The sequence below is a fragment of the Denticeps clupeoides genome, chromosome 3 (genome assembly GCF_900700375.1).
Source record: "Denticeps clupeoides chromosome 3, fDenClu1.1, whole genome shotgun sequence".
NCBI lineage: Eukaryota > Metazoa > Chordata > Actinopteri > Clupeiformes > Denticipitidae > Denticeps > Denticeps clupeoides.
In genome coordinates this window covers 16,460,683-16,484,352 of record NC_041709.1, presented here as the reverse complement: position 1 = coordinate 16,484,352, position 23,670 = coordinate 16,460,683, and the positions used below count along the sequence as shown (strand labels likewise).

Here is a 23,670-nt window from a genome sequence, read left to right as displayed (position 1 = left end):
ATTGTGTAATAACACACTGGAAGTGGGAATTTAGTAGTTCCACAACTTGATTTAGAAGCACTGGAACGTTATGGTGCAGAGTGAGGGGAAGTGTTGCTCCTTGATGAGTGATGATCTGAAAAATGTATTTATTCATTCATTCATTTTTTTTATTGTGAGAGATGTGTTTATTAAATGTCATCCTGCTTTTTATCTTGTCTTGTTTCTCGTCCCACCATCTCTGAACACTTACTTATTTTAATTTTGATAACAATTATTCGACATCCCAGTGAATAGGGAGCAATTTTGGTGCCCACGTGTCCTGCATACACAGCAGTCGTGCCCCTGGCTTTGTGTCCCCGTTTTTAGTCATAAAGGTCTTTTTCCCAGCTGACATTTGGAAGGTTGCACATCATGACCGTACATGTCCCTAGTGACATTTGGATCTCAGACACCAGCCAGTGCTGTTCAGTTCAGGGTTCTTTTCAAAATGAACAAAAACCTTAAAACCTGTCTTCAGTGTTTGATGAAGACTCTGTAATTGTACAGGTAATTGTGAAGGTAAGTTTGTTTGATGTGAGCGTTGCCATGACAGCATCAGTTTCTCACCAGAGGAGCCCAATGTGAGGAAACAAAAATGCTTAATTAAAATGGAAAAGCCCGGGACCATGCACTAGGATGTAGAGAGGCATGCATAGACACAAGTCCAGGGGTGAGTGAGGTGTGATTGTGTTTCTATTTATTTTAGGACGTTTTGCATGCTCTCCGGTGTCCTCCCACCATCCAAAGACCTGTACGCTAGGTGGATTGTCATAGGTGTGAGTGAATGTTGTGTTTGTGAACCCTGTGGTGGGCTGGAGCACCACCCTGGGTGAGTCCCCGCGCCCAGTGCCCATGACCCTGAGTAACGGGACTCTGCGGCTATGGGAAGTGAGTGAGCGTGTGCATCGTCTCTGTGGAACTGCAGTATCGAGTCATGTTTTTTTCAAGCTGTGCATTTGATTGCACTACAGAGAGAATTTTCTTTCTTGTTTTGTTGATAGGACTTTTTTCAGGGTTTAAATTAAAGATTATTTTGGGTGAAGCTGAGAGACAGATACCGAATGACAAGCCACAATGAGCCCATATTCAAAGCTAATGTGCATTGGTATAATGATGCTAAGGGAAAAAAAATCCACTGTGTTGTGCCCACCGTTTCGTTTTGTGATACTAATGCGAGTGGATGCTGTGTATAAGCAAGTGAAGCCACTGGAGTGTGAAAAAAATGCAACGTGCGTCGTAAAGGCAGTTTTGTGAATAGATGCAGAGAGCAGGCAGTGAACAATGTGCTTTTCTCTGCCTCTTGCAGTTTGGCTGCCGGGCAAAACGCAACGCCAGACAGCCTTAAAGGTCACTTGATAACGATTATTTGTGTTAGTATGTGTACATAACAAGAAGTCAAAAAATCGTGAGGGCTTTTTAAAATATTATTATGAATAATGTGTGACAGTGAATCTCTCTCCATATTTCAGTCCAACCTTGACTCTCCATTAAAATTGTAAAAAGTATGTTAATTCTTTCTTAATAATACAAAATTCATGTGGGTTAAATATACATATTGGGCTTTTTATTAAAAAAAAACAAACAAAAAAAAAACATTGTGAGGAAACATGAACATATCCCACTCGTGACTTTTTTTTTTTTCCGCCCAGTGACCCCCCGCCATCTCCCAGTAATAAACACAATGGCAACCAGACACAGTTACACACCTCAACTGTGGCGCTCGGCTTTAATTACACAAACAGAGGTTTAAGTGAGCTGTGCATGGTATTAAGCTGATTACAGGCGGAGTGATCCCTGCAGTGTGGTACAGTCGTCTAGTTAAAACCAGCCTGGCTGATTTGTTTTCTTTTTCTCTTCTTTTTTTGGTGGTTGGGGGCAGGGCAGTGGGGCTCTGCACTGGCGTGGTGTCTCTGTCTCATCATTTTAAGCCACTGTGCACAAGCTCGAGGCTTATAATTAGGAGCAACGTATGCATCAGGTTTTACTTGTTTATGCCGTTTGGGAGAAGCAGCATTAATCTTACTGCACACACACACACACACACACACACACACACGCATAAGTCCACTTGCTCATGTTGATGGAGCTGGGAACATCCTTTCAGAGACTCTAAAAGGGATAATATGGTAAGTTCATTCTTCTTATGTCTTCTTTGAGGGACATTTTTGTTTATCATACCAGCTGTTACATTTTTTACATTGTACAGTTGTACAGAGTTGTACAGTTGTCATTTAAAAAGTGGTTCTATTATGCCGGGCAGTGTTTTGATCTAGTCCTGGAAAAGTTTATGACTGGCAGGTATTCACATATTACAACACATGAATATAAATACAGTATGGTGCATATCATACGTTCACATAATTTACATGTATCAGTTTCTCCGGGGTCATGGTCTCATTGCACTTCAAACTAGGACTGAGCATAAGCTTTTTTACGCCTGTTTGCTTAAACAGATTGATCTCAAAAAACTTTAATAAGAGCTGCAGGGGTTTGTACAGACATGCTGCTCATTGTGCATCTGTTGGTATAATTGTGGTTGTGCAGCTTGCCTGTCTGTTGCACTAATGTCCTTTCACACCATTGTATATATTTCATCTGCTGATCCAGTGGAACTGGTGTAGACCGACATAGCAAACCTGCCCCCTTTTCAACTGATTCACATGAACTGACAAGTGCAGTCTAGCACGTCCAGGTCAGAGAACAGAGTGAAATAAAGATGACCGAGAGTTTCCTCTAACATGCAGAAATCTTGTGAGTGGAGGAGAGAGCCTATGTGATTAGATGAAGGAACTTCAGCAGATCCACCAGTCCTGTTATGTTGGCAGAGTGACTGTAAATTTCCAGGCTTTATAACATTATAATCTTAGAATAAAGTTAGTCTAAAGCATTTTACATAAAAAAGTTTTATTTCCACTATTTAATATATCTGTGTGAGTGAAAGAGTTCATTGTGGCATTCAAGTTCCCTGGACAATGTTCAGATGGGTCCCATTGTTTTCCGATTGAATGATGGCAGTAGTGACTAGTGGCAGTAGTAAGTGACAAACCCAGGTGACTGCAAAGTTGCATGCTTGAACCTCAGTGAACCCTGAGTTGCTTCAGAGGGACGCTTCCTCTTTTTGTGTATGCAAGATTATTTCCTAATTTACTGAATAATTTCCGAGAACAATATTCTTGCGGAAACTGTGCAGTGTAAAGAGTTTCTGTGTGTGTGTGTAGGATGAGAGTAGAAGTGCCACTTTCACCTATCCGTCCAGAGGACAAGAGTGTGAAAATCCTGTGTTAAAGTTGTGTGAAGGCTTTGATGATGTTGCTGGACCTTCTGTGAAGGTAAATGTGAAGGTAAATGAGATGCCAGATGCATCTCATTCTGTGAAGTTAAATGAGATGCCAGATGCAGTCTTTTCCACTCTCTGCAGTCATTTGGCATCAGTTCTTCAGCACATCTTCAGTCACGATCCAGCTCAGGGATCTTATCTGGGCTGGCTGTCCTGCAGGGATTATTTGTCCTCAGGACAGCAGATGATGAGATGATGGAGATTTGCTGCCTTTCACTAAATGCCTTTGGCTAAATAAACTTGATCTCATTGCACCATTACAACAGGTTAGTCTTTTAGTACAATGGTATTCAAACAGATAAAAAAAGAATCAAATTAATACTATACAATTAAACACACACACACATACACACACAAAGAATTAAATTAAAATTCCTTGTTTTTGCCAATAAAGGTAAATTCAGATTTTATGATGGAAAATAGTTCAGACCCATTTCCTGCATCATCTGATGTCTGTTTCTAAATAGTGAAAAATCTTTGATTAAGGTAAATTAGTTGTAAATAATTTAATGGAAAACTACACAAGTCTCAAATGACAAGGTCATGTTGACAAAACCTGTTGAATAATTCCTAAAGACTATATTAAAGACTGGAAATGTAACTTGTTATGTACAATTCAAGAGAACAGCATCAAATAAGGGACAAAATTCCTGAATACATGCTGTGTATTCACTTCTTCTGAGGCCTGAGAAATCCATGGCAAGAGAAATTCAATAAATCGGTTTCACTGATTGAGGCTCGGCTCACTTCAGATCACGCTGAGCTCCTTGAGCAGGTTCTCCCCTCCACCTCCAGACACAAGATGCCACTGGCTGAGGCTCATTGATTTGGAGGCTGAAGTGATGGACATATAAAAGGTCATGAACAGGATGGAAGCAGCTTCTGCAGGAGGTCTGGGAAGGTCTAGGACGGAAATTCTTATGTAGCCATTCTACACAGGTAAAAATTGAAATGAATCATTTGCTAGATTCATTCAGATTGGAGGTTACAGAAATTGGCACGTTGAATCAGTCCAATTCACATCAAGTATTGATTTCTGGATTTCTGGATCTTTCTAGTGAGGTCAGCATTGCTGTACTACAGGTTATATTTGATTTTCAGTGTTATTACGAGGTTGTGTGTTTCGAGTTGGTAACATGTTGGGATCTAGCATTCTCTAGCACCCTGTTATAATTAGGGATGGTCACAAGAAGGATAGGTTGGTCAGGTATTATTTGAAGAGTTGAGAATGTTGTCAAGATGCTTTTGGCGGCTGTTGCAACTGTTTCTTTTGGTTGAAGCAGGGGACGCTGGGTTCGGACACCGCCGATAGCCCATAACTGGACAAGCCAAGCCCTCGGTCCAAAGAGTATGTTTCGCCTTTTCCTATTGCTTTAAGAATGAGAACATGGGAGGAATCTGGGTGCTGTGTTGCAGTTTTTTATGCACCTACATGGGACTGGTTCGTAGAATAGTAACGTTTTATGCTTCGTTAATATACGCTTCAGCTTATTATGTAAATGGGCAGCTTCACAATGCCTGGCGATTGTCGTGCAGCAACAAATTCTTGAATTGTGAGCACTGAGACCTGAGATGAACCGAGCTCAGTACCCACCAACTTTCACATCAGCGGCATCACTCGAGATTCCATTCTTGCTGGTCGCCACAATGGTTTATAACCTTGTCCTCTGAAGAGATCCTAAAGAGCTGTAGATCTGTAGATGTCCTCTCGGCAGATGGAGGAGGGAATGTTGTTGGTGGTGGAGGGTCAGCATGTGCTCTGCATCAAACACAAGCTGCCCAGCATGTGAGAAACTATAGCGTTGATGGGACTGAGTCCCCAAAGGGCAGTGTTCAGATGAGAGGGCTCATAGTGGTGCATGGAGGGTGTGGCAATGGACAAAGCAAACAATGGCCCGCTGGAGAGCTTCTCATCTGACAGGCATTATTCCGAGGTTACATTTTTCAGATTGATTTTGCTGCAAAATTGATATCTGCAAGTACATCAGTTAACAGTGATATGACTATTTAGAAAATCTTAATAAAATGTGTATGTTGCTGCAGTGATCTTTCATTCAATAGCTGGCTGTTGAAGTGACTGCAGCCGTGTAGTGAACATACAAAAGTGCTAGCATCAAGACCTGTAGCAATATGTTAGCCTCTATGAGCCACATTCATTGTGAATAATCACATTTATTGCCAGAATGACACACATAGGCCTGGAGTATTTAACATGACTTCACATTATTTTAATACTAGTGTCAGATTTGTTTTTGCGGAGACTTTTGTCACATCTGAAAACTCATGTTAACAAAGGAAATTCTGTTCCATGCCCCTTCCAACAACGTCACTTGCATTATTAACTTTTATGTTTTAGTTGTTATGCATTTTTAAGACAGCGTAAGATAATCAAATTTAAGATAATCATTTTAAGATCTCACGGTACATTATTCCATCTAGAATTTGTCTAGAATTATGTAGCTCAAATTCAACTGTAAAAGTACAGTAATACACATTACAGTAACTAACTGTTTAAAAAACCCAACTGAACACTGTAAAATACAGTAAAATGCCATTCCTTTGCTTTAAATTTAGAGTGAATATTTTTAGTCTACCTTGACCTGTCTGGTGTGTCTGGTTCCGCCAGGGCCCTGTAAAAACCCTTAGTTTAGTTTGTGTTAGCATAACCCTTCTGACTTTCAACATGCCCAAAGGATTTTAAAGATATGCACAGCCGGAAACTGCAGCCGGAATATTTAAAAGTCATTAGTTGAAAAAACACTTGTAAATAATGTTATCTCTGTGCACTAATGTCTCAGCCAGGTTTAACATTAACTCATGTATGGTTGTCAAATTTTGAGGAATTACTATGTTGACCCAAATAAGAAACCCTATTTTCCAGAAGAGTTGGGGAGTTATTTGAATAAATTGAACACTTAAGGCTATTATTTTATTCACAACAGAACACAGATAACATACATTTATAATAACATTTGAATTTTCAATGTAGTTTCAATGTAGTGATGGATGTGTAGGATAATTGTTGTCACGTTGGATATAATCATTAGAGAAATAAAAAATGATCAGGCGCACATGTAGAGGTTAAAATAAAGTTCAGCTCCGCTTGTTAGGATTGTAGCCACGGGTTCTGTGCTGTTGCTGATAATGTTGACATGTTGTGCTCACACCACTGACTCGACCAAACTGTACTGATGACTGGCAGCGGTGTCAGTCTCGCCTGCAGGGAAACGTCTGACACATTTCCCGATCTGCTCATGAAGTGCCAGGATTTTATGGCCTGATTGGCAAATCTCCTTGAAATCTGTGGCACTCAAGCTCAACTCCTCAACTTTGATGTCAGTCAAAAATGACCTGGCAAAGTTAGTGAAAGTGAAAAAAAAGGATTTCACTTACAGAGCAACAGCGAAACTGTGATGAATATGATTGTTCTGAGAAGATTGATCACCCTTGATTAATGTATTAATTTTCAAACAGCTTAACTCATTTTCTTATATGGTCACTTGTGTCTTTTTTGGCATCTTAAAATGTAAAACTATGTATTTAGTAAGTCTTTTTATTATATATTTTGTTAGCTGAACAAGTTTATCATTTCTCCCTTAATATTTTCACAAAAGTGCTTCATGGATTCCTTCTCATGGAGTCCGTCGTTCTGCACAGGAGAACTCCAGCTAAATTGAAGAATTCCTTGACCTTGTGCTATCCGACTTTTTTGTATCCAATTTTTAGCACATTTCCTGAGTTTGCAGAAAAATGGTTGCTGTTGCCTCTCAGGCCTCAGGCTGCGAGTTGAGGTACTTGAGTAATTCTCTGCATTTTAGGGCTTTCTGCAACCCTGAGCACAACTTGAACAGGAACATGATATTTTGGGCACAGACAGAGAGCGAGCTGATTATGCCACAGTGTATTTTGTCATGTTTTTAAAAAGGTACCTTGGAGCTACAGTCTTTGCTCGTGTTTATGGTTATTTGCTGTGACACCACATTCTTCACTCCTCGCTGCTCTAACTGCAGCAGTAATTCACGTTAAACTCATGTAAGTACCGTCTATTACATAAGAGTTGTAATGATCGGTGTTTGCGGGTAGGGTTTTAAGTTTAAAATGTATAACCAGCCTGTATAGTGTTTGGTGTTCTTCACATCTAAAGTCATCTACAACATCAGGACGGATCAATACTCTGCTGGCACAATCTCTGGTTTAACATTGGAAAGATTTTTCCATGCTATGATCAGTGTCATTGGATCAAGGCTCTGAATGAATGTCATCAGCACCCAAACCAGATCATCGTGTCAATCTCAGTCACACCCACCACGTCCCAATTATAAAATAGGACTCTCAAAGAAATCAATCAGTTGTGAAAATGCATTGTGACTGATAAAATATTTTGCATAAGACATCTTATATGCTGTGCGAATGCCTGATGCAGACTGTATACAGACTGATGCACTGTATACAGACAGACAAATATGTAACATAAGTGAGTTGTGGGCAATGGTGAAAAAAACCCACTGAAAGTTCAGCAAACAGTGACACCTGCTGTATCATCTGGACACTGCAGCAGTGATGTGCCATAATAATAATTTATGGTGCATAGTAATTGGATGATTTTATTTTGTACGGATAGTAATACACCAACCTGATCACTGATTACTTCCTTAACTTGTAATTTGGCGTATTTTCTTTCAGAACTTTGTTCCAGCTATTTTTGTATGTTAACTGAAAAGGAAATAAACACGAAAATTTAAATAGGCCATAGCATTTACACATTTGAAATAAGTACCTGGGTTGAGAAAAACTGGCTTTAATAGATAACATTCTAGAGGATGCATTTTGTGGACCAGTTCTTCTTGAACTTGCAACTTAATATTTGTGATGTATGGTCATTCTTTGGCAATACAAATTGATTTTCACTTTGTAATTGGACTGTGAATGTTGCCAAAGGCATCCTGCAAACTTTTTTCACAGTGTTTCAAAACTGAAAAACAACATATTTCATATAACAATGTAAAAAAAATCCTCACAAAACAAATGTGTTATAATATAATAGTGAAAGGGAATTGCTGATAATGTGAATAAACAGGCTATGATGAAACAAGGCTATTATTTTTACAATTAAAACCTCAAGCAAGAGTTAGGAGTCTCTTAATAAAATATGCTGCTATTCAAGCAAATGAATGCAATAAAAGCCCAAATCAGCCAGCCAGAGTTTAGTGATGAAATCACAAATCAATGGACTTGAAATTCTTTTAGTAAAATCACTCACTTTCCATAACTGCTCATGGTTGCTGCAGCTGGATCACATCCCCTGACACTGGCCACCCTGCACAAACAGATGCGAATGCACGCGATGCATGCACTTAAACATCCCTTTTCATCAGGATGTGAAGATTTTCAGATCATATTCTTGTATCCAGATTATGTCCAGACACCAGTATGGGTTTGTGTTGACGTGATCGAAACTTTCATTTAAGTTCAGCAGAAAAACAGTTACTACCACACCAAAACACCAGAGAATTTAGCACAATGTTGTCAACATGAAATCAAACTCTTGAACATCAATTGATGTGATTGGCTATAAACTCTGGAGACATTTGATTGGCTACCTTTTGAAAAAAAACAAAAAAACACACATTTGAGAATTGAGCGCCGACAGAAAAGTTTCAAAAATCCACAAATAAATGTAAGGGCATTCACAAATATATACAGTGGTTTGTAAATGCAGCTTTATCAGTTTATCAACGGTGCATGAGGGATCCCGTGGTGATCCCTCATGGTAGGGTGGTAGTGGCCTAGTGGGTAACACACTTGCCTATGAACCAGAAGACCTGGGTTCGAATCCCATTTGCTACCATTGTGTCCCTGAGCACTTAACCCTAAGTTGCTCTAGGGAGACTGTCCCTGCAACTACTGATTGTAAATCGCTCTGGATAAGGGCATCTGATAAATGCTGTAAATGTCCACCGCTTCCGGTGAACAGCGAGGAGAAGAAAGACGGTAAACGCAGGTAAACGGATGGAACCAGACAACGGGGAGTTATCAACCAGCAACTGTGCTGCCGGGCCTGCCTAACTAAGAACTCATCCCTCTGAGTTCGGTCCTGGAATTCTGTCCAGGCGCCCCCTGCCAGCTGCAGAGAGCGCCTGTTCTCCCAGGCGGCCACCGGTACCAGCTCCCCGCACCCGCCTGCCACCATCTACAGGTGCCCACTGCCACCACCACAAGCAACTGTGCTGGACCGTCCGGTAGCCGGTAAGGAGGACGGGCCAGGCGGTGTCCTGGGTCTGACACTGTGGGGGCTTGAGTGGCCTTGCGAAGCTCCTGTGCCTCCAGCAGCGACGTGCAGTGAGAGGGCCAGCGTGTCTGTCACACTGCTGGAGGCAGGGACTGCTGGTGACAGGGACTCCACGGACCCTGAAGGATCGTCCCTGTGGTATGGTGAATGAGACACCTGAGGGAATGGGAATGCTGGGGAGAACGGGCCATTTTCTTTTGTATTATTCAATACATCTCTTGTGCCTATCTCTGCACTTCCTTCTCCTGTCAGCCCTCAGTCATGATGTGGTGTTACATTTATTTGTGAATCTTTTTACATTTTGTCGCTGAATCTACTCACTACAAACAATACAGTGTTGCCAATTCACCTGGCGGGAGTGAACCGGAGAACCCAGAGGAAACCCGCACCAATCCAGGGATAGCATGCAAATTGAGTTGAGCTTACAACCACATTGTGATGTGAGGCCACATTGCTGGCTCACACAGTAAATGAACAGGCTTTCTGTTGTATGATACAGAAATATTTTTACGAGCAATCACTGGCAATTTCCATTGAGTATCAGCAATCAACAATATATTCCATCAGGGCTGTAAAACACCATATATCCAACTCACCAGATGACTTCGGAAGTTACCCCTTAAAAACACTTTCGGCATTGCCTATAAATTAGTCCACCATTTTAATCCATTATTTGTCTGAAGGTCAGACGGTGAATTAAGCTATTAGCAAGACACTTTAAAAAAAGACAGCCGGCTGAAATGTGCCAGTGATTTCCACAGAGTAGCTGTCTTATTCAAATCCTCCATTAAAACCTGCTATTGTGTGGCAGCATTTGCTTCCCGGCCCTGTCTGAATATTAGGGCCTGTAACCACAAGACTGAAAATGGTTCTTTAATGACTTCATGTCCAGGTATTATCATAAAGAACCCATTTGCACTGACGAACGGAGTTAAATGCCAGAAATGACGACAAGCTGTGAGGCTGAAGAATTCCTATTGACCACAGCATATCAGAAATGGATGCTTCCAATAAAAACATCATAACAAACAAAAATACTCCATAAAGAACATGTACAAACAAGGAGCTCTATTCACATCGATTACATGTATTAAATGAGCATATTAATGCTATTGTCATTGTCTACTTATAGATTTTTTCAAGGTAATTCAAAAAGGCAGGAGAGAAGTCATTTATAGGAATTAAGGGAAATTAGCCATATACTCATACAGTTGCTTTGGAAAAAAGGTTTGATATAAATGAAATGACTTGGTGTTAATATGCCTCCGTATTTCTTGTGCTACTTCACTGAAAGACCACTTTTTCCCCCTTAAGGTTTATTTGTCAGTATCTTTGGTTGACATGGGGTATTGTTTGCTTGGTTAGGGATTAAAAAAGCCAGAGGAAGGGTTCAGAGCTTCCCAGGGAATAGCTGCTGAAAGTCAGCTTGGCAATGGAAGATAGTGGCTCCTGTGCTGTCCTCAGGTTTTAGAATAGAAACGCCCATCAGGGTGCCAGCAGTCTGGGATATCTGCCTTCTGCATTCTGCAGCCAGTTAAAAACTCTGCAGATGTTTGTGCAACACACAAATAATAACTCATTGATAGCCTTATCAGAATTCACACTGTGCATATTTCTGACAACAGATGTATTGTATTTTGTAATTTTGACAGCAGAGAAATCAGAAGGTAGTTTTAACACTTTTAATTCTTCACATGTGCATCTTGTAATACGGGCCACACAGTGAGAAGCATTGTGGCCTGAAACCTCCAAGATTCAAATCAGGGCTCCGGCATGCACACCAGCTGAAGTTGCGACTGAAAGTGAAAAGTGAATGTGCAGTGATTGTCATAGTGAAACACAGCACAGCATATGGTGCACATAACAAAATGTGTCCTCTGCATTTAATCCATCACCCTTGAGAAATGGGCAGCCATGACAGGCAGTGTGTTGGGATGGTGGTTTACTCAGTGGCACCTCAGTGGCAATGTGTTGCAATGTGTTGTTCATATAAACAATGCTCTTATGCTGATATCTTCACAGCATGTCCCCATCCAAATGTTTTGGTGAACCTAACAACCTGGAGGAACATCAAGATGAAGATGGCTTGATGGAAAGCCAACAAGAAAGTGTGAGTTAACTTGAAACTTGAAAGTGTGACTTAAACTTGAAAAAAATGAAGACTGATCACGGTGGGATATATGTCGTCAGGCTGAACTTAAGTAAAAAGCAGCATTTTCTGACTGCACAAACATGTACAGTAAAAAACAGCACCTGGTGGTTAATTTGCATTTGACTGCAATGTGAAAGAGTCTGCAAGTTCCTCACATATGTCAACCGGGGGCTTCTGCTTTCAGCAGGCTGGTCAGGCTACGTTTGCATCAAATATGACCAGCAGGTACAGTCTGGTAGCCCCGTTCATTTGAAGGCCAAGAGAAAGGGCACAGATCACCACGAGCAAAGGCAAAGTCCATGATGAAGGCCTTTTAATTAAGCTTGCAGATATTTTGGGGAAAAGACATCTCTTGAGGTAATGCACCAGAGGGTTTTTTTTCATAACTAAAATGCTGAATTTGACCATTTGAATTAATTAGTTCTTAATGATTTTTTGTTGGCTGCACCTGCGCTAGAGTAGTTTTCAGTACTAGGAAGCAATAGTGCTTTCATTAATGAGCCGTTATTCCACCTCTACACTTTTCACTCTTCTGACTGGCAGCACTTTTAATGAAGCATATGCTCAAATTACATCTTGGCCTTTTGTGTGGACAGGATCTTTAAATGTGACTCCCCCTCACTGTATATCAGCATCTGCCCTTTCTATTGACATCTATTAACATCACATTATGCTGGGATTAAAAGATGTGTTGCGTTCATTCTATTGAACTAGGCACACTGAAAGTGAACACATAAACACATAGGGTTGCTAAACTAATGGGAGCTTTTTGACTATTGCCATCTGACCTTTAACATTATGGAATGGTGCATGCTGTATTCAAAATGCCTCTGTGAATTTTTTGGTTTGTCCAAACGGACATATAAATGTAATTAAACACAATTAACACAGTTAAACCAAGTGTGGTGCAAGTGTGGATAACCGGCAAGGCATTAACTTTCATGCATTGCATTGGGAACTTGTCTCATACCCCCGCTGTCGCGTGCGTTCGTGTGAACGTGGTCCGGCTGACAGCCCATCCTGTTGTCACGGCGGCTGCTCTGACACTTTAGTAGTGAATCAGGCGCTCTCTTTGACAACTGCCTCGGTAGGAAGTGTCACAGGAAGCTAGTTGTATGGCTGCAGTAATGGGCTCTGGGTCAGCCAATCACAGCAGCATCTGGTGAAATGCCAGAGCTGATCTGCCCTAGCAGGAGGAAGCAGGATCAGAAAAGGGAATGTGGCTGTGATTGCTTCACCCTGCCTGTCTAGCTCCCCTCTCAGTGTCTCACTATCTTCTCTGGGTACTTCTTCAGCCTCATAGTGTTTAAGAAACCATGTCGCTCTTTTGTGTCTTGGGTGCAAAAATGAAAACATTAAAATCTCAATGGTTGGGTCACTTTTAAAATTGTGCTATGACACTCAAATATCATTTGAATCCAGCAGTAATGCTCCAAGTCATGTTTTTAACTTACTTGTAATGATAGGTTGCTAGGCAACATGGTCTCATCATTGACTTCATTTCTTGCAAGAATATATATTTTTTACTAGTTCAATATTACTGTATTTATTCAAATTGCAATAAGTGTTGTCAAAGAAGCAATAAGTCACTTGTGATTGGAGTTACAGTGATTTTAGTGATTCAATACAGCAAAATTATGGAGCATCCAAGACAGAGCCTTTGCTTGCGTTCTAACTCATTATTTATACAATAAAATCAACCAAGTGCTAAAGACTTGGTTTTGTCCAAGTGTCTAATATTAAACCATTTAATAAAATATCATAGTCACACAAACAATTGATACTATTCTTATTAATATGTATTATATTAATAGTCCAGGTAAGCCTACTTAAAATTCCGGAGAGCAGAGACAATGAGATTTTGTTTAGCAAAAGTCCTGACCAAGGACAGCATCTGCTTGCATTGCTGGGGCTGTAAGTTTACCTCTGAGAGCAGCGGTGGCTCATGTGACCTTGCTCAAAGGCAACTGTGAACAGATGCGCAGCAGGTTCACCAAAAGGTCAGTAACCTTTGTTTTGTATTTGTCTCCTGTTTAATAGTCAGTATAATTTAACTACTGCTGTCCTAAAAGTAAAATATATAAAAGGTAAAATTAAATATATAATTGGTTTATCTGTAATTACAGCCATTAACTAGCCATTACCACTACATGGTCAGCTACATGTATTCAATTTAGAAATACAGCAAAATGGCAAATTTCAATAATTTCCATGCTGATTATTTATGCAACAAAAATATCTCCAAAGTATTCTACAATCAAAAAAGTAATTCAATTATAAAATTATAAAACAATAACACACATTATAAATGTGTTCAAACATTTGGCCTGAAAAGCAGTTCCGATATACTTTGAACTAGAGATGTGCACAGACAGTATTAATGTTAATCGGAGACCTAGGCATTTTCTTTAAAAGGTCACATTGTTGGGTCCCCTGGTTCCAGAGCTCTGCTTGTATTGTCCTGATGTGCTCCTGAGAGTTAAGTATGGGATGACCCAAATTGCAGAACAGCCAGCACTAAAATATTAGACATACTTGTTCTGCGGCCATTTTTATACAGCAGCTCAAAACCTCATTGCTGCATATTTAAATCATTAAATTGTATATTTTGTGTATTTAACTACAACATTGTTCTGGTAATGTCATTCAAAACAGAGCAAGAGGACAAGGCTCCAGACTCTACTCACACAAGTTTTGCTTTGCTGAGATTAAAGCTTTGTTTTGATGACTTGCTATATGGCAAAAGCAGGAATATGATAACAACCACGTTGAGTATTTTTTTTATAATGGATGCAAAAAATTAGACATAGTTTGTCTGTAATATTATAATTATGAAATCCAAAAACCCTCCAAATGTTACTAAAGTCATGGGTAATTTCCATGCATGCCCTTAATTTATTTCTGCAGAGCCTTGCTGTGGGCTGTGCTGGGAATAAGCAAATTAAAAAGACCTTTATTTGCATGTTTTATTATGCATTTCGTTCAGAGGCCTAATATAATTTCAGAGCATAAACAGTACTTATTCTTAAGGAAATGAAGGGATTCAAGACATTATTACAAATATTCTGTCAGTCAGCAAAGTGCTTCTGCTCCTGACCTTGGTGAAATCTCGACTGAAGACTAGTGTATTCATAAAAAGAAAGAGAAAAAATCATTATGTAACATCCATGGGCAGATCAGGGGAATAATATTTGCAATTTTTTCTTATGTAAAACATTTTCTCAAGTCACACAGAACTACATATGTTTTCCTGTGTGCCAGTGTGTGTGTGGCTGATTGACAGCTGACTATAGCTAAAGACTCTATGTACTTGCAGCTTCAGCAGAATTGGCCAAACTGCAAGCAAAGCAAACATTTTTAAGCATCTTTAACCAAGTTTAAGGTCTAACAGAAACTCTGGGGGAGTGGGGCTTGGCCAGTTAGGTCAGTGCCGCGATGGCTGGACATGGCATGTGCAGCCATCGGCAAAAAGGTTTGATAATGACACAAGTACTGGTTTGTTTGCTGCTTCAATGTTTTTGGATCTCAGAATTTGTGGGGTTTTGTTTGTCCACTTGCGTCTTGAGATTGACCACAAATTCTCAATTAGATTAAGGGAGTTCCTGGCTGTGGACCCAAAGATCAAAGTTTTGTATCCTGAGCCACATAACTATCACCTTGGCCTTATGGCACTGTGCTCCGTCATGCTGGAAAAGGCATTGTTCTTCACCAAACTGTTCATGGATGGTTGGTGTCAGAGGATGTTTTGCTACCATTCTTTATTCATGGCTGTGCTCTGGCAAAATTGTAAGTGAGCCCACTCCCTTGGATGAGAAGCAGCCCCACACATGAATGGTCTCAGGATGCTTTACTGTTGGACTGATGGTGGACATCTCTGGACAATCATTTTTCCCAAACAATTGTAAATGGGCTTCACTCCATTTATCCCAGTCCTCAGCAGTCCAATCCCTCTTCTTTTTGCAGAATATCAGTCTGTCCTTCATGTTTTTCTTGGAGAGAAGTGGCTTCTTTGCTTCCCTTCCTGACACCAGGCCTTCCTCCAAAAGTCTTTGCACACCTGTGCGTGCAGATGCACTCACACCTGCCTGCTGCCATTCCTGAGCAAGCTCTGCACTGGTGGCACCTCGATCCTGCAGCTGAATCATCTTTAGGAGCCTTGTGCTGGTCAACACTCTCACTTGTGTTAATGAGAGGATCACTCAAATGATCTCAGCAGGTCCTTTTGTGGCAGATCTGAAATGCAGAGGAAATGGGTTTTGGGGATGAAGTATTTGTGTCATTCCCAAAACTTTTCACCACGACTACACATTTAAGTGCATTTCTGCTGTAGACAGTTGTACATTTTTTGTACATCAGTATACATATGACCCACTATATTAATTCCATACAAGTTATGAAAGACAATAACATAATAACCAGCAGGACAAATTTGTGTGTTTTCTGCAGAAAAACCAGTGACTTTTTGCTCAAAGCAGAGCAAACATGCCTGTTAAGATGCATGAAACCCTCTGTCAAATGCATCACCAGTGGCTGAGTTGTTTTCATAATGCTGCAAAGTAAAACAGGAATGGATTTTATATAATGTGTTTTCGCATGTAGACTAATGCTAGTATGTGCCAAAATAATCTTGCTCTTTTGTTTCACTGGTGCACAAATGGAAGAATAGTCTTTTTTTATAAAAAGGCTAAGGCTAGGGACATAGGCAACTCTAATACATTAAGCTAATCAAATAATATATTGAAAGCTGCTACTTTTCCAAGAATCGTTTACTGGTTGCATCACGTATAGGACCTAGTTGTGTCTTCAGAACAGCCTGAGATCTTTGGGCCAAAGAAATCCATAGAAACATCCTGGAGGGATTTGGGCTCAGCAATGTCATCACAGACCTCCCGCAGATCCATTGGCCATGGTGCCAACCTTCCATTCCAACTCATCCCAGAAGAGCTGTACTGGATTGATAATTGGGGCCTGCAGACCTCTTTGTACATTGATATGTTGTGTGCTTTAGTGTTCACAAATACAATAATGCCTGGGACAAAAAGAGATGAATCGAACTCTTCCCAGGTTTTGCAGCCATCTGGTTTCGGTGGACTCAGTGGTCACCCCCAGCCATTCAGTAGACTTCTGTGGACCTAATGTTTGCTAGGTTGGATGGTTAATAAAAGTTTTTGTCAATGTACATGTTAACAAAATTACCCAAAAATTAAAAAAGATCTTCTCATTAACAGTTATTTTTACAGTTCTGGGAGTAAGGATGCTCAGAGGGTCAACTATGGTTTATTTGTTATAAGGCATGTTAGATGTGTATTTCAGAGACAAGTGGGTAGTCATTTTTTTTGCTTAATCATTACTACACAAATAACCCAGGACTGAGAAATGTCCTCTGTGCTACAGCAGGTGTCTGGCGACCACCCGGACTCCCCGGATCCTGCCGCATTTACGGGCTCAGAGCCAGGCCAGGTGCGGCGCCTCTCCTTTCGCAACTTGCAGCTACCTCCTCTGGTCTTCCGGCAAGCCGAGCAGAATGACTGGGGCAGCAAGGAGACGGAGGCAATTCCCAGACCCACCACCTTGGCGCTCTCAACACCGCCCTTAATTGCCATCACTTCAGCCGAAGCGGGCAGGTGAGCTGCTACCTCGGCAGATTACGAACGTTCTTCATTCTCGTTTAATTACACGAGCTGCTCCTGTAGGCTGGCCGCATCTTAAATCTTAGACACCATTGTGTCTGAGATCAGTGCCATTGCCTTGTTGGGAAGTATTAAAAAACTGCATCTTGTGTCACCAAAACCATGTTCTGAACTGATGATTACATCACATAACCTTCACAGAGTCTTTGCGCTTTTATAAAAGAATCATAAATTCAAGTATAAGTCATAAAAGACAGACAGGAGTGGGTTTTTTCTCCCTGTGCAAGGACAGGAGAAAAGGGCAGAAAACACAGAGAAGAAAAACAACATCTCAAAATACTCAAAAGTGACCTTATGCAAAACCAAGAAGGATATATATTTATTATCTATTGTAATTATTTCTCCCATGTGAGACACATGAGCCATAACATTATGAACAACCAGACTGACGGGTGTAGTGAACAACATTATCTTGTTTCAGTGGCACCTGACTATGTGTGGGTGGAATATATTAGACAGCAACATTTTGTCCTTGAAGACCATGTGTTGGGAAGCAGATAAAATGTCCAATTGTAAGGATCTTTGACAAGGTCCTAATTGAATGTCTGAATGTGGTCATAATAATATAGTTGATCTACCTATTAGCTTTATATTAACTTAACTTTACATAACTTTATATTACTGGACATTGTTTGGCATTATTTGTTCCTTATCACAAAATTGCTCATACAGTATGTCTGTAGTGGCCAACAACAGAAATGGATTATGAAAAGATAAAGGCTTGTTTATTAGTGTCTGTCAGGACGTAAGAATAGTTTCCTGTAATTGGTTCATTTTCTCTGGATCTAAATAAGAAATTCTGAACTGAAAATACTGTATCCTAGCTCTTATAGGATTTTGAAAAGATCTTGAGACTGTAGACGCCTTGATGCAGTATTATTTTATTGCAGTATTACGTGTTTCACACAGTATGAATTGTGTTCTTTACTTTAAGCCTAAAGGTAAGGTTTTTGGCTGGGAATTTTCAACAGGGGGTTGAAACACGCAGCTCTTTCATTAGAACAAAAAAAACTTGAATCCAGGAAATATGCTTTGCCTGCATTCGTCGGCATGAAACACACTCAAACACCCACTGGGCAGAGGCATACACTCCTACTCACTCACCTATACATATCTGCACATTAAAGGACTCCTGTCAGCCAGCAGCACAAAGGAACACAAAGCAGAAGGATGGGGGCAGCGGCTGAGCAGTCAGCTACTCTCAGGATACTGCTGCACTACTCTGCGCATCTCATGCTTGCGAGCACTATTCACACTCCAGAGATATCTCGATTTAATTCCACATGATTTCCCATAGGGAATTGGTTTATTGATAAGTGAATTGAATTGTTACTCTATGAGTAAAAGGTTTGGACACACCTACTCATTAATGAGTCTTGCATTTTTGACGTTATAGAACAAAGCTAAAGGCACCATGAAATAAGGCATGCGAGGTTATGTAATAAACACGGAAAAATAGCAAACAAGGCAAAAAGTTGAACATTTGAAATTCTCCAAAGCAGGGAGCTTTTGCAGTGATGGCAGCATTTCACACTCTTGGCCTCTCTCCACCACTTTATCTTAGAAAACGGGGATGGTTTCCATAAGTCCTTTACTTTCTCCTGCTACAAAAATACTAAATATGTTTCTTGTGTTGGACTCTTCAAAATGCTTCAATCCTAGTCTCCATAACCACCACAGAGTTGGTGTGTGTATGTCCTTATACCACAAATCCAGGGATGTCTGAACATTTGCCAAAACTTCTTGGAAGAGAACTAATGAAGGTCTAATTATTGTAATGCCCAGCTTGTTTCTTAAGAGACTGCAGCTTCTTGTGGACTGCAGCTGTATATAAACCACCTTGGGTTGCTTTCATCTGGTTTAAACCTATTCTTAGAAGCTCAGTAGTAGGTACTGCTTTACACCAACATTTGTATTAAACACGTACAATGCACCTTGAATTAGAATTTTGTACATTTAAACCAACCCAAACCTACCAAAAAAAAGCAAACCTCCAGCGCATAAATGGGCAATAAAGCAAAAGTGGACAAAATATTTCCATGAATAACATTACTGTCTTGGATGATGACTTATCGTAATTAGTGGGGGTTGAACCAGATCATTCCCACCCCCAAAATTATCAGTTGGCCACAGTCCCAAAGGTTCACTTACCTTGTATTAATCACACTGTTGCAGTACAATATTTTTCACTCTCAATACAACGTGTTGACTACATATTGAATTTTAACAAAGCCGTACAATTAAAACCAAACCTCTGTGTGAAATTCCTGAATGTTTCAGATACTAATTTGCATATTTTAAATAGTTGCAACAATACATCACAAGCCTGCGAGATTGGAAGGCTACTGCAGAGACCTCAGATTGAGCTCTGCGGACTGTATATCCTGCTGATTAAATCGGTGTTCACACTTCAACATAACTGCATTTAAATTAGTGGAAGGAATGATTTGCACGGCTCCCAGAGGGGTTTCCTAACATAGATCATCCTGCATGCCTCTAAGCTGGGCTCATTTATAATTCATTTAACAAGGGAGCAGGACCAGTTGTATTCTTTAGATTGATGACACATTTTCTACTGCCAAAACACCGACATTTTGCATTAACTCCCAAGTCTTAAAAAAAAAAGCATTACTTCGTACTTGTATTTAATTTCAGAAGAAACTAATTAACAGCTACACCTTTACAACTATAACCCTTACGCTCATAGCAGTTGATTTCTTTATTAAATGATCAAAACACCTTCTATCCAAAATTTGAACCACATGATGGGCTGCATTGTGGGGAATTGTAACACTTCCCACGCATCCACACTGATACCGCTAGCCTGCATTGTGTACAGTGCGTTTTTTTGAACAATTGTAAAATAGTCTATGAATCCACACCCCGTAGAAGCTGAGCTTAGCTAACTACGCACATTCAATTATGGTAAAGAGTCCTGAAGATCATAACCTACCCATTGCGTCGAGTTTCCGGAATGAAATTCAAGCTTAATCGGTTCAAGAAAGTAGAGATCAGCTACCTCAAAAACAAACCAAAAATAACAAAAGTGAATGTTTAATTAACTTTACCAATGCTGTGTGTGGAAGAAGTCTCCTGCGCCCTATCCCCAGTGGACGCTGTAGTGATGACATGGCATGCCGAAGTTGACATAAACTAACCAAAATAGAGAGTAATGAAATGCACCATCTTATTCATCACACGGCAATGTGGAGCCACAGAACAGGTTTTATAAAAACAACAAGGCAGCAATGAGTTTGGACCCTACCGAAAATCCCCCAAACCTGATTTGGAACTTTTGTGTTTTGCCACAGAATAGCAAAAATTCCAAAAAAAAAAAAATGTAGATGTTTTTTAATTAAGTTTGGACCGTTCGGTCTCGCTAAAATGTATTATTGCGGATTCAAATGAGGTGCGCACATAAACCACTTTTGGACTGACAGTCGGAAATGCCCACAGGAACCTGGAACTGGGTTGAGAATGCATTTTTGGAGTGGTGGAAAAAGCTCAATAATATGTCCGCTAACAATATTAATAAAATGTAACCAGGATGTCACCATGTGGCAGCTCAAGGTTTAAAGATGTTTCATGTTTTTCTTTCTTAAAATCTCTGCTGGTGCTGATGATGAAACACATCCGTGCATCTAGCAACCTGTTTTTTTGTCTTCATTTTGCACTTTCTCTGACACAGTCTTGTGTGGCTCTGTAAGTGACAACTTGTTTTCAGGATAGGATTAGTTTGGAGTCGATTTTTTGAAGTGGTCAGTTATTAAATTGATCAGAAAAAATCTGTTGTAAACTGAAGTCACTTTTATACCCTCATTGGAAAGCTTTTTTTCTGGCAGCGCATTCTGTATGCTGAGTTGTTCAGGCATCATGGGAAATCTTTCTTACACATAGAATTCCTTAATCCGTTTGAAGTCTTTGCAGTGAGCTGGCGAGGGCTGTACAGAGGGGACTGACTTGTATCATCGGCATAATGGGTCCAGTTCTGAATGGAAATGAATGCTGCATTATGGGGACCAAGAGAAAACACTTTCTGGATGACGGCACTTCTAGGATGATGGGCTCTGCCTCTATGATGATAATAGCAGAGGGACTTGAAACTATTCGTGGACGTACATTCTGACGTGTAACTCTGTGAAGCGTGAGCGTGGTATAGTGAGCACGGCCAGGACAAGAAAAGAATCGGAATCACTGATTGTTCTTCTCCGTTCACTGGAAAACCTTTCCATTTTATCAGTCATACGATGACAAGCTCTGCCAATGCATTTCCCAGTAGCCCAGCATACCGCCCCTGGATCCTTTTAATTGTCATAATGAGTCTTGCATGGACCGAGCATTATTGCGCGCTACCTTCACTAACTACCCATAACCACTTAATCCATACCAGGGTCACACAGAAAGCAGAGTGGGGACTCGTCCAGGGTTCGAGAACATCTTTATCAGTGGGAACCCGCACAATGGGGTGCACTCTGATTCGTGTCAAAGACAAGTGCAAAGTTCTAACAAACGCCCGGTTATGAGTGTCATGGCCGTGCCACGTGAAAGAGCCCCGCCTGTTTTCTGGTTTAGGGGAGTGGCTTCTCAGGGTGTGGCCAGCGAACAGGTGTGACAAATCCCCCATTGGGTCCATAAGGGCTCTCAGATTTCTCTCAGTTTTCTCAATTCTCGTTTCCTTTTGGGTTTCGACTCTATTCTTTTCTTTTCTTGTACATTATTCCTTCATTCCCCCCCATTATATCAGGGCGCCAGCAGATCTGTAGTTTGTGGTTACTAGTTGTGGAAGGAGGCAGCCTGGCTGAAATGTAGCGGTGCCACGTGGGAGCTTCAGTGGAGGTTCGGGGTTCGTTGATCGACCGTGGAAGTTGGGATAAAGGGGGTCCGTGTCCGGAGGGAGGGGGACGGACATCCATCACCGGCGGCGGCGCCGGCGGCATCCGCGGAAATGGAGGCAGCGGCGGCAGCCGATTGGCCGCTTTCAGCGACCGTCCCCGCAGCCGAGAGCTAGACGGCAGCCAGCAGCCGCATCAGCAGCAGCAGCAGCAGCAGCGCGGAGGGAGGGAGGGAGGACGGGGCGATTTCTCCGCCGCCGAGCGACCGGAGGAGGCAGGAGAGATGGACCGAACCTACGCGGTCGACACCGGCCACAGACCCGGGCTGAAGAAATCCCGCATGTCGTGGCCGTCCTCGTTCCAGGGGCTCCGACGGTAAGGGCGGCGTGGGGAGACGGGGGCAGCCCGGCGCGGCGCGGCGCGGACCGGGAACTTTGTCGCGCACAAAAGCCTCGCCGTTCGGCGACGAAACTTCGCCGCCGGCGGGAGACGCGAACTCTGTCATTTCATCGCGCGTTCGCGTGACGGCGACGCGCCGACCGGACGCGTCGCCGCGTGAACAATGGGACGAGGTGACAGATTCCCGGCAGGCGCAGCGCACAAGAGCCACGTTGTCGGACGCGATTTATGGAAAAAGGAAAGAAAGAAAAATCAATATCCTGCTCGGGGAGAGAAAGCGGCGAGAGTTGATAGAGGTCGGGGGTGTTAATCCATTTAGGATTGTGTGTGTGTGTGTGTGTGTGTGTGTGTTTAGTTTACCCTTTGTGTAACTGTGTATGAAGACGAAATAATGAATTAAACACGAAAGAAGATGAGATTAAACGAAGCCCCTTAAATTAAAGGTGGGGTCTTGGGGGAGGGGGGGGGGCAGTTTTTGGTGCCAAGGTCCCTCAGCATGTGGCACTTGCCCGGCGCTGTGAGCTGGTGCACCGGTTTTCCTCATTTCTGCTCCAGAGCGCACTGGTGGGGAATGGGACACCCTTTCCCCCCCCAACCCCACCCCGTCCCCCCGGATATGATCACAGTTTTATGGAAGAAGGAACGACTCCACTGTGACGCCGCTCACAATCGGGGTCACGGGCCATAAATCCGTGTTGTTTTTCCACCTTCAACTGATCTCGCCGGGTCGAGCGCAGACAAGCATAATTCATTTACAGGCTTCCTCTACAGGACCGACCGGGTAATCAATATCACCCGTATTATCTATGCCAGCGTCGGGAAAATAGAAAGGGAACGCTTTAAGAACGCTCTTTATCTTGACTTACGGTATCATGTAATGAAAGTAAAATCCTCAACAACACAGCGACATATTGGCGACCCCAGCACGACACTGGCAACAATTACCATGA

The 23,670-nt window shown here is 41.5% G+C and overlaps 1 protein-coding gene across 5 annotated transcripts in view; it reads left to right on the top strand.

The window, feature by feature from the left end:
- The first annotated feature begins 2,074 nt into the window (after positions 1-2,074).
- The window catches only part of LOC114785254 (cAMP-specific 3',5'-cyclic phosphodiesterase 4D), a 99,008-nt gene continuing 77,412 nt past the window's right edge, over positions 2,075-23,670 (top strand). For 2 of the 5 annotated variants that reach the window (XM_028971222.1, XM_028971219.1), the window contains exon 1: positions 22,587-22,696. In XM_028971222.1, the coding sequence (XP_028827055.1) occupies positions 22,605-22,696 (92 nt within the window). In that variant the 5' untranslated portion in view covers positions 22,587-22,604. Of the gene's footprint in view, positions 2,148-11,669; positions 11,758-17,193; positions 17,424-22,586; positions 22,697-23,670 lie in introns of those variants that run through there. The other 3 variants (XM_028971216.1, XM_028971215.1, XM_028971217.1) reach the window with 3 other exon arrangements.